Consider the following 16,066-nt stretch of genomic DNA (forward strand, 5'->3'; position numbering starts at 1 on the left):
CTTCGAGCGTTTCCTTTCCCTCCTTTGGGATAAATAATGCACGGTGGCGACTCTCCTGTCTTTCTTCGCCGGTTGTTTTTTTTCGCATTCCATTTTTCAGGTTGCGACAATCGTATCCATCTTTACTCATAGATTTTAGTGTGATTCTTATCAAGTAACTATCAAGTCTATTCTCTCATTCAATCATTCTATCAATCTTTTCTTGCCTCCTTGATCATCTTGCTCTCAGCCCTAGTGGACTGAACTACGAAAGCTCTGATTTCCTTATTGCACTATAAGGATACGTAGGCATGAGAATCAAGATTCTTTGCGAGCTACCCTATTTATTAATCAATCATTCTTCATTCATCAATCAATACCATCTTTTTGAGATCAACCATACTTCTCCTTGGACTCCTTGTCTACCCTTTTGGGACGTCTTAACGAAAGTTCGTCTCATCAAACGAGAGTTGTTTGGGACTGCACTTAATTCAGTCTTTCCTTTTTGGCTTTACCCTATAGTGGCGGTCTTACTAGTCCATGTATTGGTGAATGCCTATCTTGCTCTTCGATTTAGAGTCTATCTCCTTCTTGGATCCAAGATACTATCCTTATTTGATCTCGAACTATTTGTTTCCCTAGCGAGTGATATACTATTCTTTGTACTGTCGTACTACAATCATTCCTTGAATTGGTGTTTGTCTTGTGAACCCCCGTTGCTTAGACAACTCTCTTTGTTCTCGTAGTTCCGAACTACGATTGCTCTGATTTTCTCATTGCAGAATGAGAATACGTAGGCACGAGGATGCGAATCCTTGGCGATCATACTCCTAATTATTCCTTCTTCCGTCTTAGGGCACCACTCATATCTTTCATTATTCATTACCTACCTTCGATCATAAATCGTTCACCCAGTGACATATTATTCCTTTGACATCGAAATACGTTTTCTTTGGGATTCCATATACATCCTTTTAGGACACCTGATGTAGTCCGCCTTTCTACCTAGAGTTGTTTGGGCTACAACCTCAAACATTTAATTCCTTCCTTTTTTGGCTATACACCCTATAGTGGCGGCCTGCTAGTCCACGTATCGATCAAAGTCTTTTCCCTCTATGGTACAAATTTCACTTCTTTTATGGATTCCAATACGCTTTCACCTTTCGATTTCAAACAATACTTCCTCAGTCACTTGTCACCAGATATTCAATTCTGTGATTTTGGTCACTTCATTCCGTTCATATCCATGATACATCCATATTCTACATTCTTTCACTCCATGTTATATACCAGTTATCTTTGAGCTAAATACACTACCTCTTTGTGCTCCTTATTGCGTCACCTTGTGAACCAAGAGATGTTTGGGATTGTGCCCAAACACCTATTTCTTCGTCTTTTCGATTTTACCTTATAACGGCGGTCCTACTAGCCCGCGTACTGGTAACAATCACCTTACTCTTGGGTTCATCTTTTCACCCTTGTTGGAGTTCAAAACACAATTATTTGGTTCAGACCATATTTTGATCACAACTTCCTTTCATCACCCATCACTAGTTCTTTGAACTACGAAACTCTGAATTTCTCATTGCAATATGAGGATACGTAGGCACGAGGACCCTAATCCTCACCGAGCACTTTATCTATTTCTCTTCCTTTCCCATTCTTTTGCGAGTAATCTTAGATATCACACCTATTCGAGCGAGAACAATCAAAACGGTTCCCATGGAGTATAATGGATGTTTGGGGTGCTAATACATTCCCCTTGCATAACCGACTTCCTTACCCAGTATATCTCTTTCCTCGGGTTTTATCGATGTTTTCCCTTTCTTTTGGGGATAAATAAAGTTTGATGACGATTCTGTTGTATGTTCGAACGTACGATACGTTCGGGTATATTTCCGCTAGTATCAGTAGGAACGCGGATTCAAAGTCGCTTTAATTTACTGGAAAAAAATCATTGAAATATTCTAAAGTTGAAGTTCTAATATTTATTGCTAAACATTTACTCACTAAAAGATATTCTATTAATTTCTCCATCAAACAAAGAAAATGGTACAATTATTCATTTAAAATGTGAGATAGTAAACTTATTTGATTCTAGTTTACATATAGTAGTAAATCTGATAAATAACAAATAGTAGATTCATCAATTGGTTTGGAAACTCAATTGCTCAACCCTGCTGTGAACTTGATACCTGTTCTAGGCAACCATGAACCGCCGTTAAGGAAGCGGTTAACCGTAAAGAAACCGGCGGTAGAGGCGTCTTTAATGACATGATAACCAGGCCAATTAACCCTACCTGCAAGTGATGAACCAGGACCATAGTTTCTGTATTCGCCGTACCAGAGAGTGTCCAATGCAAAGTTTCCAAGCCACTCGAGCCACCCTCGAGGTTGAACCATACTACTCATGTATGTGTTGATGTAAACTGTTCTGGAATATTGTTTCCATGGCCTTCCTAAATATGTTGGTTGTGAGGCCAAAACATAGCTATCTTGGATCGTAAAGCCTGTGCTTTGATGAGGACTTTTCCTACCTTGAGCTGTTATTGTAACCTTTTGTAATGGAAGTGGGACTCTTGTGTATATCTTGCAGTTTTGTAGCACAGCAGCTCCATTGCCAAAAATGAAGTCTATGGTTCCATAGATTTCGCATTCGCGGTAGAATTGTCTCAACGAGTGCGCGTAAAGTGTGTCTTGGTGCCCTTCTACGCTACACCTAAAGAATGCCGATTGGTCTGAATCCACACGCAGTGCCACAGCTTGATGGTTTACTGGTCCAGCTGTGTTCCGGAATGTCATGTCCTTCGCAATGAAACCCTTCCCCGATACAGCTGCATATTAACATTTCAAATTATCAAAAAATATTCTCTAGCACACGTTTTTCAATATATACGCGATAGAACAGGAAAACACGAGGACTTCATTTTCTTACGCGCTAGAGAATATATACTGTTAATTAAGAACTTACCAAACGTGGCAGTTCGAAAAGTGGTCCATCCTTGCATGAAATTGCGATTGCTTGTGATAATGGTTTGGCCAATACCGTCGCCAACTATCATGATGTTGGTCATCTTCTTCTTCATATCAACATTCTCCTTGTAAATTCCCTTCTTTACATATATAACATGCCTCCTATTGCTATGACTCGGAGCTGCATTAAGAGCCTCATTGATTGTACGGTAGTGACCGCTCCCATCCAACGCAACAACTGCATCTGCAACTGTCCCACGAGGTTTAGATTTAAGAAGCTCTTGATCAGCCTCGGTCATCCATTCAGGAAACTCCAAGCTTTCATCAGTACTTGTTTCATGCAGGGTAGTGTTCCTTGGAGGCCTAAAGGGTAAGCGATTAAGCTGAGTGTATAAAGACAGAACATTACTGATAAGCTGTGTTACTTGCGTTAAGCTTCCACTAATGTAACTCTCAAGACGTCTATCAGTGCCTTCGAAGCCTTCGATACATGTGTCTTGGTTGCTAAGCGCAGCGCTTAGCCAAGCTTCGAGGTTTCCCTCGTATTGTGCGGTTCTGTCGCCCGCTCGAATTCTCCTCATCTCACCTAATGACCAAGCAAGCTCTGATACAGAGAAATCAAGAAGCTCCTTGCAATCTTCTATGGCAAGTTGCTCGCGGTTATTAACAGAAAAAGTACTTATCTTTGTCATGTTGTTGATCGCACCTATGGCTTCATTGATCGTGGTTCTGAGTGCAGCATTAATGACCGAAGTAGGACTCGGAGGGCCAGTTTTCGTTAGCTCGTTATGAATGTTTGTGAGGCACGAGTTTTGGTTTTCAATATCCATGCAGGCTTGTGCAATCAAAGCTTGCATGTCTTGCGTTTGCATTTCCGAGGGAAATTCATCTGGGAATGAGAGAACCTTGTCAAATGATGGAAAAAGGACGAGAATGAAAAGGAAATTTACAAGAAATGCCATCTTTTGGTTGCGACAGAATCAGAAAGACAGACAAAAAACTTGCTTATGGTCTTTCGAAGAACCTTTTAATTATTTATAATGATCTTTGCTTTCAAAGTTAGTTAAGGAATTTTCTTCTGAGTTTAAAATATTCACATTCCTTTATGCTTTTGTTCTGGACAGAACTCTCAAGTTATTCTAATGCTTTCTTTTGTTGGAGGCTTGGCATGATATTCCATGCATACACCTTTGTTTTTTCCTTGATCGTTAAGCAAAATAGAGAAATGAAGACCTATGAATCACAAACCAAACCTATCAGTATTCTTTACTTTTTACTAGCAGAAAACTTGAGTAAGTTGCTTTTGCCAATTAATTTTATTAGTTCTTTTTTGACTGAGAAATTCAACTTAGATTACATGTGATTAATGAGCTTCAATTAAAGACAAATCGTTTGAGTCAAGGTTAAAACAATTCTTGGTCAATTTGGGTTGTCTTTAAGTTCGGCCAATTTTGTTGTTCATTTAATAGGACATGTTAGAATCCTATAAATACTAAGAAGGTGATAAAAAAAGAGGAGAAGAAAAGAGAATGAAAAATTAGTTAATACAGTAAAGAAACATCAAATGAGAGAATAGAAGGGAAACATAATCATAATCATTGTCTTGTAATTGTAATGACATCCGTATACACCTTAACGCAATAACGCGAAGTTAATAAACATTCGGCTCTATGTATAAGCTAGCTATGTTGATAACTAACTTAATTGGCCATTAATTGACATTCTCTCACTTCTGAATTCACCAATAGCATAGCTAATCCCATCTGATCTTGATGCCTCTTGCATGAATTGTTTCGAGTATTTCTGAGGATATCGAAAACCGGAGAGACCTTTGAAGTTTAACCTTTTTAATCCGGCCACAACAAGATCTAAGGGCAAGTTCCAAACCTTGAATAGTGACATTAGTAAGATACACCAGCTTGGCATCCTGGAGGCGTTTCAGGTTACCCATAAGCAGGCACAACACATGATCCGACACGTTACAGTAGCTCATATTTATCTGCCATCATCATAGCTATGTTGAGTTAGAACTTGAACTTCTTATACTAACACAACACTTTTCTGCATTTATCAGTGCATAATTGAGTAAAGTTGATACCACTGACCTGCTGAAGATTTTGTGCATAAAAAGCAAGGGCCCAAAAACCCAAATCATTAATTTTTTCACAATGTTTGAAATCTAAACTAGCCAATCTCTTGCAACCAACAGCAACTGCTTTTATACCAATGCTTGTGATGTTTGAAAGCCCGCGCATCTCAAGATCAGAGAGTTCACTGAGATTGCCGATACACTTCAACCCTATGTCTGTCATTCTAATGCAATATGATAGGTTGAGCATGGTCAACTTGTTGCATCCGGTAGCAAGTGCTGCTAGCCCATCATCGCCTATACGTACACAGCTGCAATAAAAAACAGAATGAACAAAACAGGCTCACTACTTTGTCTACAATTTTGTTGAATCATAAAAATTTAGTCACATTGACTAAAGGCAAGTTACCGATAGAGGTCAAGTTCGGTCAAGTTTGCGCAGTTACAAGCAATGTGTGCCAATCCTATGTCTGATATGTTTGTGCATAATCCTAACTTCAACCTTACAAGTTTTGAACATCTTGATAGATATTTGAGTGCTGCACGAAGACGGAGTGTTGAAGATAAATTAATCAGAACGATCGGCAATATTGTACGAGACTGATATACATATACAGATAAAACTTCAATAGTTTACCTATGTCATTCACGCCAGAGCAATCAGTAAGATCAAGCTCTTCAAGCATCAAGCATCTTGATCCAAGCTGATACAGACCGATCTCGGTGACCATATCACAAGATTCTAACTTCAGACACACAAGGTTTGGACAAGAGTATGATATAATAGAGATGGCCGCATCAGTTATGAAACGACAACAAGTCAAATCAAGTGTCTTCAAATTGCCACAGCCAGATACTACCCGAATAATTCCCATGTTCGTCACCCCTATGCATTTGCTTAAACCAAGTTCCACTAAAGATTTGCAATTGGTGCCTATGTTATGGAGGATAAAGTCAGAAACTCTAACACCACCAATTTTAATTATGCTCAGCCGCTTTAAATTCTGCAAGCCGTCAATAAAAGACGCCGACAGCTCCTGCAGAAAATGCCTGAGATATTAGTGTATACATCATGCTTATCACATTAAAATAGGGCATGGAATTAAATATATACACCAAAGTCTAAGATACAAACTCACAGAAAGACAGTATCCTGCATCGATCCGCTCAAGATCCTCATGTCCACTAATTACGGATAATAAGCCGGACGGGCTAACACAGTTACACCTTGATACATCAATTGCCTGCGTTCACGCTCCAACTCCATAAAATCTACTTAATCAAATTTTATTAATTTTGAAGTGGTTGTTGTCACAGTTTATAACATTAGAATAGAAAAATTACCTTAAGAAGTGGACATCCTTTTTCAAGAAACCGTAATCCCACATCATCCACTAAATCACATCCCACCATAATAAAAACCTCGAGCTTTAACAAAGAAGCTATTGATCGTAAAGATTCGCTTGTCACCTAATGATGTAAGATGTCAAAATAATTTTACTATTTGAAGAAACAATGACTCAAACCGAAGAGCAGATTGTCCTTGAAAGTTGAAAAAGGTTACGTTTGACAAGCCATAAGAACAATATTCCATCACCATCGTTATTATTACATACAATTACAATAGTCAAGAACAAGGGATCTTGTTTTGTATACTTGTCTACTGATTTTGCGCTGTTATCATATTTCGGAAACCAATAGAACATCTATTTCTTCTCTGATTACTCTAAGCATGAAAGAGCAAGAGATTGTCATTCAAATTTAACTGATAGTATTAGAATGATCTTGGAAGAATGCTTTCGGCTACAATGAGTTTGAAATAAATCAATTTATAGTTAGATGTCTTTACACCAAAAGTAGTTTGATGTAAAATTTAGTGTAAACTTTTCCAACAATAGCACTGTAACCGTAACAAATCTACTAGGTGGGGTGATTTCTTAGTCCATGGCCGGTTCGTGTGGAGCACACGAAGCAGAGGTCGGGTGATTTCTTAGTCCTTGGCCGGTTCCTGTGGATTCAACTTCAAGGGTACACGAAGCAGAGGTCGGATGATTTCTTAGTCCTTGGCCGGTTCCTGTGGATTCAACTTCAAGGGTACACGAAGCTGGACGCTAGGGAAACCATACATACACTTAGTTGGCCAAGCTTCAAGACTAATGACCCAAAATATTTTAAATTGTAAATAAGCGTGTGTTTGTCGGGGTGTCTGACAGACGCGTCGATATCCGACACTTGTGAACGTATCGATATCCGACACTTATATCACACTAGTTTCATATATATATATATATATATATATATATATATATATATTAGAAAAGTCAGACAAATATCTAAAAAGTAAAAAAAAAATTGTTCTTTTAGTTCTAACACTCTTTAAATCAATGTCTAACAATTCAAACAAATCTATATATTTCTTAGAACAAATTTCACACATCTAAAAGATAAAACAAGTATTAGCTCCATTCGTTTTTAAGTGTCACTTCATTGGAAAAAAAAATTTAAGTGTCACTTTATTGGAAAAAAATTGTTAGTATTAATTGCAATTTTGTCAAAATTACCCCTAAATAATTATTAGAAAGAAAAAAAATATAAAAATAAATAAATAATTAAGGATATTATAGATAAAAAAATAATAATTATTTGAAAAATAACCATAATAATTAGATTTTTTTAAAAAAATCTTTAAAAGGAACGTAGGACTATTGAATTAATGTCATCAATAAAAAATTAAAAACATTAATTTTGATTAAAATATTTTTAATTTTTTTTAGTAATAGATGAATCAATGAAACTCAAATATTATATTTTCTTAAAATAAAATAAAAATTATTTCCTCAAAATAAATATTTAAAAAAAAAAGAAGTTTATTTCAAAATAAATGTCTTTTTAAAAAAAATGTGTCTAAAAAATAAGAGTCTATTTATCTTTTCAATATAATATTAATTAACTTTTAGTAAATTCATCCCTAATAAATAACTTTTACACTAAGTAAATGTAGTAGACATTTATGACCACTTCTAACAACCACAACAAAAAAAAGACAATTTTGTTATCTTTATTTTTTTTAATCTGTGTGTAACATGATTAAACTACTTTCATTTTAAAACGGATGTACTAGTATATATGTAATGGTGTCGAACCTAAGATTTTTACATTATCATGTTAGAGTCCTTGTCGGAGTTTGTGTGTGATAAATCTGAATAACTCCCTCCATCCCAACAAAACCGTCGTCATAAATGAAAAATTGACAATACCAATTTTGCCAAATTAACCTTATTGTATTTACAACTAGAATTTTGTTTTGCAAATGTGACAATTAGTACGAATCAAAATTTCAAATTTTGCAACAGTTTATAGCAAAAACAGTACTAACAAACCTTGAGATACGAAACATCGAGAAACTTCAAATCCAAACACTTTTTACAAAGAAGTTCAATCCCAAGATCAGAAATCTCCATACACCATTTCAAACTCAACCTCTCCAACCTACAACACTCAACCGCAATCTTCGCCAACCCAATATCCGTAACCCTCAAACACTTATCCATATTAAGTTCCCTTAACCTCACCGCGCACGATAGCGCAGAAGCCTCTCTATCACCATACCCCCAACAATGCGACACATCAACCACTTCCAATAACGGACACGCCTTCACCAACATCTCCAATCCAACGTACCCTAACCCTGTAGCTCGACTCAGCACCAATGTTCTAATTCCCCGAGTCCAACTCACCGATCCATGACTCAGTAAAATCGACACTGCTCCATCGTCGATTCGCGGACATACAGACAGATCAAGCTCTTCAATGTTGCAAAACTTTTGAAGCAACCCGACTAAAAATTCAATCCGGAGAATCCGAATGGTTCTCCGGGTCGTTGATTCCACCCGGAGAAACTCTTTACATACTAACCGTAACGATTTCCGATCCGAATCGACTCTCTGGAGAATTTTCATAAGTAAGTCTTCTGTCAAAAGACAGAACAAGGATTCAGACAACATTAAAAAATAAAATTACAGTTTTTCTGTTCTTTTGTATTTAGGCTGGAACAAGAGGAAGAGAAATAGAAGAAGAAGATGAATTTGAAACGACGTAAGGAATTGAGAATTGAAACGACGTGTCTTTGGGTTCATTGTTTTGTGTTGTTTCAACTTCCAGGAAGTGAAGAGTAATAGTAAGAGAAGAATATAAAATTGGAAATAGGAAACAGAGTTTAATGTTGTTTCGCTTTCGTCGTGTAAGGGTACGGTTATGTCCTTTTGTTGTGTACCCTTTATTAGTACGCTGTTTTGAAAAAGTAAACTAACTTATATTGTGGATTTACCAAAAATGTCCTTTCCTATTTTCGATAGGGAAACGCGGGATCTGATCTGAGCAATGATATTGATAGTGACAGAGGGAAAGGAAGATTAATAATATAAAATAAAAATAATTTTTTTGTTTGTCTCTTACTTTGGATGCTTGGGATTGAGAATTTGGGTGCTAGTTTATTTCAAGTTGAGGAAGAAAAGAGACAATAAATACGCGTTTTGCGAGAATAAAATAAAATTGTTATTCTTAAATGTTATAAAATTATAATTTGAAAAGCCGTATCATTATGATTTCGAATTTTAACATTAACAATTTTATTTTTAATTTATTTTTAAGATATTATTTACTATTATGGTTGAAATTTCAAATATGGTTAAAAATGACCCTTAATCATGAGTTTGGATTTCAATATTAACAATTTTGTTTTTTATTTATTTTTAAGTTATTTTTCATTATAGTTGAAATTTTAATTGTGGTTAAATGCGACATCTTCTTTTTTTTAAAAAGATATATGATGTTCTATGTGAAGGAGAAGAACGATCCAAAATGCAGCGGAATTTAAAATTTTCTTCTTTAGTGATCCTTACGAATGAGCATGATCAGTGATAGAATCGTTACATTTTGTGGCGATTGAAACCTTTGATGCAGATCTATGGAGCGATCACGAAGGTTGAATGGTGACAACGCCTCTACTCAGTTCACACGAACGGATTCCTTCAATTTCAGTGCTATCTGTTACGAATGAAGGCTTTGAGTGAGAGAGAGAAACGAAATTACGACTACACAAATACTTCTGCACAAGGGTTCTATTTATAGAACCACTTATGTGGGCAGTAAGCTAAAAAGCTCACTTAAGTGTATGTGACTCATATCTTATAATATGCCAAAATCACTTAAGTGCGTGATACCTTACCATATTTCGTATTCTACTTAAGTACACCGTACTTTACGATGTTCTACAATTCACTTAAGTGCACCGTACCTTACGGTATTCCTTAGTTACTCTATCTCTCATTAATCCGTCCTTTTGTGTGTGACTCTGTAGGTTTTCGCGGCATTGGCAATTATATTAAATCACGTATTTAACATAATAAACAGTGAGCGGTATCTAGCAACACATCACTGCTACCCAAGACACGAAAATATCATGTGATCTCACAAATCCTTTTATGATAATACTTATGTGTACAATTACCCTTTTGCCCTTATGTCTATATTGAACACAAGGCATAGACCGTGTCATCCTTGTCCAGTTCAATATTGGGCCCGTAGACATTAGTCCTGTTACGCAGGATGGGCAAATTCCATCTAGGTCACTCATGTCCCTCAGCATGCTTCGTGGAGTACCCATCAATTGTCTTTATGGTCATCCAGTTACGGACAACGTTTGATAAAAAATAAAACACTTGACTCTACATCTAGGGTCCATAGTGATTTCAGGTCGAAGGGTGGTATACATCATTATCACCATGAGAATAACTTATGACACTTTGCATAATATTCCATATAGTATTCTCATAGCGGGTCAATCCAGTATAAATATTACTCTTAATATTCATACATATGTTTAAGACTTGATAACTCCTTATCCATGATCCATGAGATGTGATCATCAGTCTATATACATAATAGTCTTAATGCTTTAATGTTATCTCACTTCACAATAAAGCTTGACTACAGATACTTTAAGAATAGTGTCCTTATATTTAATGGGATCTCATGATTAAGTCACACTGGATACATTAAACGGACTAGCTATTCTAGGGACTTTATTAAACAAACATAATAAAAAAACATTTTATTATTAATAAATAATTCGATACAAGTACTAAAAGTATTGGCCTCTGGGGCTTACACCAACACTATGTTTATTCACTTTTGTCCTAGATGAATTTAGACGAACTTCATTTTATAACTCTGAACTTTATCTTCTATTTACAAAACTATTTTTCTACTGATTCAAATTCGAAAACATTATTTATTCTATAAATGAAACTCGAAAACAACATTTCTTGTATGGGAAGATTTTCCTTTTCGATTTCTTCTTAACCCTCTGTTAAGAAGTTTCTCACTACCTTTTGTATGAGAAATCCTTTCACCTTTCTTCTTAACCTTTTGTTAAGGAGCTCTCATTACCTTTTGTATGAGGGATCATGTCCATCTTCATGCGCCTTCTTAACCTTTTGTTAAGAAGTTTCTCATTACCTTTTGTATGAGAAATCCTTTCACCTTTCTTCTTAACCTTTTGTTAAGAAGCTCTCATTACCTTTTGTATGAGGGATCATGTCCATCTTCATGCGCCTTCTTAACCTTTTGTTAAGAAGTTCTCACTACCTTTTGTGTGAGAATCCCCAGCAGACCTTGTGTCCAGGAGTTCCCGTTACCTTTTGTACGAGAATCTCATACCCCATTCTCTTCTTAACCTTTTGTTAAGGAGTTCTCACTATCTTTCGTGTGAGAAATTTGACCATCTTTCTTCTTAACCTTTTGTTTGGAAGACCCTTTTTTGTGTGTGTAGAGGAGTCGTTGCTACCTATTGTACGAGAAAACCATTTCCCCAGCAAGGTCGTATCATTCCCATTCACTTCTTAACCTTTTGTTAAGAAGTTCTCATCACCTTTTGTGAGAGAAATCTGTCTATCCCTGTCTTCTTAACTGAATTTGAAGATTTTGTTTCTCTTGCTAAGGAGCCGTAATCGGGTCAAACTCTTATTATGGGGCCCCCTAACCCTAATTTCAACTGGCACATCATCATTCATGATGCTTGATCCCATTGCTTGGTTAAATTGCATTCAACAACTTCTTGCTCCTGGTTCATTCATGTTGAGTTCTTGGTTGTGTTTCTATTCACCATGCTCATGACCATTGATTCTAGTGTTTGGTCTATATAGGTTGTAGTTCATGGCACATCTTGATCCTTTCTAAGTCCTTTGTTTCATGATTATCATTGGAGTGTCACTCATGATTAGTTCAGTCAATGTCATAATATCCATTTCACTCTATTCCAATACATGTTCAAGATCCATTTATTCATATAAAATAACTTCTAATTCATTTCAAGAGCCATTCAGTTCAAATACCAATCCAAGTTCATTCAAATGAGGAAATGTCATACATGATCATAAAAGGTTCATTACATGGAAAAAAAAACAAAGAAAGGTGTGTTGACCAATTCTTGACTTTTTGGTCAACAATTGACTTTTTGGTCGACAGTTGACTTTTTGGTTAACTTTGACCAAAGTCAACTCAAACCTTTCTCATCCTAGAATCCAAGTCCTAATTCTACTTTTGAGGTTGATTTTTCATTCTTGGCCTTTGAGCTTTCCATGTGTGCACGATGCTTCAACTTCAAGTTTGGTCATTTGGTAGTATGCTTTAATCAACCACCATTACCGTATGCAGTCATGACCTACAAGGGAGACCAAAGTCGTTCAACAGCTTCACACAGGGCTTGGCATCCACAGTTATCAAGCAATGTAAGAGGCTGAGGTACTTTGCCACTTTGCTGACCAAGTTGTCACAACACCTAGCAAAAACATTGAACCATAAGTCAAAATCATAACAGAACCATGGTCATGATACTAGGAATTAGTGCACAGAATTACAAGCTAATCCTGAAGTGGTATCTGCCTTTAGAAGAGATGAAAGAGAACAGACCATGAGATTAGCTGATAAGTATTTGAGAATTTGCTTTGCATCTAAGGTGAAGGCGAGCGTCATTGTAACGGAAGCCAGCCAAGTCTAGAAAGGAATTGTTGATTTGGTTGTTAAACAAAGCTTGCAATTAGAGCGGAATCGGAAAATTGCATGAAAGTGAAAAGGAATTCCGGGAAAGCAAATTACACTTCCAAACATGCTCCCCTGTTTTGTGAATATATGGTTTATCTATAAAGGCAGACATATTTGGACAAGAGAGGCTTCTGAAAAACCATGTTCTTTGTCTTAAGGCACTCAACCTAAAATCGCAACAACAGAAAGCTTGAGATTTAGATCTTCTCAAAATGGTAAGAACGAATTACCCCATGCGGAATATCTTCAACCAAATTCTGTTAGAACTACAGTATGTTCTGGAATTAGGAGCTTGAATCTGGGTGAAATCATAGAAACTTAAGGCACTAATTCATCCAAATCGTCTTGTGGTAGCAGTTATTGTTCTCCGCAAAATTTTGTTGGGGTTTATCAAGATGCATATTTAGAGGACATGGAAGAAAGAATTAACAGTCAACTCATTGAAACCGAAAGAGAAGTTGAGGCAGCAACAGATGAGTCCTTTGCAGAACTATTAAACCGCAGGAGGTTGGAAATCGAAGCCATGGAAGCCATATAGAAGGTCAAATTGTTTGAATCTGCCCATGCCCATGAGGTGGAGCTCAGGAAGGAGGCCGAGGATGCACTTAGAGTTACCGTAACAGAACAACAAAAGCTCTTAGAAGAGAGTGAAAATATTTCCGGAGAGCTGCAAATGACCATGAGAAATGTGGCCCTACTAAATAGTCGTGCTAAGGAAGCAACCTGTAGGCGAGATGGAGTTGCACACGGGCTCTTGCTAATTCAAACATCAATATCAACCTTGTGGCAGGAAAGACAGCAGATTAGGAGACAGAAAATGGAATCCCTCCGCTGGCTGGAACGGTGGAAAAGTCGTGGGCAAATCGGAGCAGCACATTACAACGAGGTCATTGGATTCGCCGAAGAATAGCCTGAGTTAGCAGAGTTTTCATTATCAGATATTGAAAATGCTACATGTAATTTTGCCAAGAGCTTTAAAATTGCGCAAGGTGGATTTGGTATTATATATAAGAGGGAAATGTTGGGTAGAACTGTTGCTATAAAGAAGTTCCATCAACATAATGTGCAAGGACCAACAGAGTTTCATCGAGAGGTTCAAATTCTTAGTAGTCTCCAACATCCACCAGCATACTTGAGTTACCTGCAGCAACTTGCAACATCAGCAATTAATAAGTCAGCAAAGCAATATATCAAGTATACACTAACGGTTGGGAAACAATGTCACGGGGTTACAGCCGCAACAGGTCCTTAGACCTCCATCTTCCAGTTGAAGCATGCAGACAAGGTAGCACTCACATTGTTGTTGAAGAAGTGAAGAAAAAGATTGCTGATTTACTTACAGAATGCGGATAATGGTGAGACAGTTGCAGCCTATAGGTGTATACGTAAGTTGAGAGTTGCATTATTCCATCACAGAGTTGTGAAGAAGGCTCTGGTGCTTGCAATAGAGATTCCTTCGTCAGAACCTCTACTATTGAAGCTATTAGAAAAGCAGCAAAAGAAGGATTGATTAGTTCCAGCCTAGATGATCTCGCTCTTGATATTCCATCAGCTAAAGCCATGTTTCAGTCGTTTGTCCCCAAGGCAATATCTGAAGGATGGCTTGATGCCTCCTTTACCAAACCAGTGGTGAAAATGGGGAATTCCAAGTTGAAGATGAGAGGGTGAGGAAGTACGAAAAGGAAGCTGCGACTGTAATTCATGAGTACTTTCTCTCTGATGACATTCCTAAATTTATTCATAGTCTAGAGGATCTTGGAGCACCTGAGTATATAATTCAATATTTTGAAGAGGAGATACAACATTGGATATGTTGGATGCTTCCAACGAGCTTTCACTTTTTTATCCCGGGTTGTGATTGATGATGTTCGTGCCCCATTGAATTTGGATGAAACCAGCAGCAACAACAACGGTTATACAACACCATTGGCTTCACTCAAAACAAGCATCACCATGGCAAGCTCATTCCATCTTAAACTTGCGTATCCATAACATCATTCCTCATCAATAATGCACAACAAGGTTAGAAGCATCGTGTGGTAGCAAGTAAAACAAAGGGTAAAATGTCCAACGCATACATAACCACACATACCAGATCAATGCATAGTGACCAGAGTTGGAACATTTAACTTGAGCTAAGTCATATAGACCAAGAACCCCACTGCAACTTCAAAGCTACCTACAACCAATGGAGATCCAGTGGAATCATGTGAAGTCAAGGGCCAGGCGAAAGCAGACTCAATGCTGCAAATCCTAAATCATGATAGGACACCATATGGCGTACCTGGCCTACTTTGGAACAATGGCAATGGCTTGAACAATACATCTTTTGATCTTGAGCCACCTTCACAGTCGAGGATAGAAGCCAACCAGCACAAACCTAAAAATAAATAAAAAACAGTTCAATTCAAATCAGCGGTCATTCAAGCAACAATCCAGTTATTGAATACAAACTAGTTTGGGTTCAATGTAAATATCCACAGTTGGGACTTCAGTGAATAAGTCAAGGAGTGAAGCGTGCTCATTTTTCTAAATCCCACGTGACTTAATTCATGATGTAAAAACTCACCTTCTCATTCACTTAAATGCCAGCTGGACGGATCAGATTTAACCACCTAGACTCAATTCTCCAAATTGCCCTCTTGGATCAAGCTATATAAGAGGCAATCATTACCAACCATTGAGGTTCAGAAGATTTTTCCTCAATCCACAAAGAATCTTGCAATCACTCCCAACCCCTAGCACACGCTCATTCCCATTGCTGTGAGAGTTTCATCACTCTAGAGCTAAACCACCACCGGAAGCTTCAAGGTTCGACGGTCATCATCACTCACACGCTTCAGATACGGAAGGAGCATCTCGGCATTAAGAGAAGAAGAAGAGAGGCGCTCAAAAGTGGATCGGAAGCATACCTGTGATCTT

At 37.3% G+C, this 16,066-nt stretch overlaps 2 protein-coding genes and 1 pseudogene across 2 annotated transcripts; 1 reads left to right on the plus strand and 2 right to left on the minus strand.

Annotated features, from left to right (window-relative positions):
- Positions 1-1,980: 1,980 nt before the first annotated feature.
- On the minus strand, positions 1,981-3,968 carry LOC127132415 (putative pectinesterase/pectinesterase inhibitor 22). The gene is made up of 2 exons (XM_051061367.1): positions 2,951-3,968; positions 1,981-2,813 (listed from the first exon to the last, which is right to left on the minus strand). The coding sequence occupies exons 1-2, from the start codon at positions 3,912-3,914 to the stop codon at positions 2,143-2,145; spliced, it is 1,635 nt and encodes a 544-aa protein (XP_050917324.1). The 5' UTR covers positions 3,915-3,968; the 3' UTR covers positions 1,981-2,142.
- Positions 3,969-4,527: 559 nt separating this feature from the next.
- On the minus strand, positions 4,528-9,291 carry LOC127132416 (F-box/LRR-repeat protein 3). The gene is made up of 7 exons (XM_051061368.1): positions 8,422-9,291; positions 6,386-6,511; positions 6,181-6,285; positions 5,679-6,078; positions 5,451-5,580; positions 5,058-5,352; positions 4,528-4,951 (listed from the first exon to the last, which is right to left on the minus strand). The coding sequence occupies exons 1-7, from the start codon at positions 9,043-9,045 to the stop codon at positions 4,706-4,708; spliced, it is 1,926 nt and encodes a 641-aa protein (XP_050917325.1). The 5' UTR covers positions 9,046-9,291; the 3' UTR covers positions 4,528-4,705.
- Positions 9,292-12,759: 3,468 nt separating this feature from the next.
- On the plus strand, positions 12,760-14,396 carry LOC127129567 (U-box domain-containing protein 33-like; annotated as a pseudogene).
- The last annotated feature ends 1,670 nt before the right edge of the window (positions 14,397-16,066 follow it).

The sequence above is a fragment of the Lathyrus oleraceus genome, chromosome 3 (assembly GCF_024323335.1).
Source record: "Lathyrus oleraceus cultivar Zhongwan6 chromosome 3, CAAS_Psat_ZW6_1.0, whole genome shotgun sequence".
Classification (NCBI taxonomy): Eukaryota; Viridiplantae; Streptophyta; class Magnoliopsida; order Fabales; family Fabaceae; genus Lathyrus; species Lathyrus oleraceus.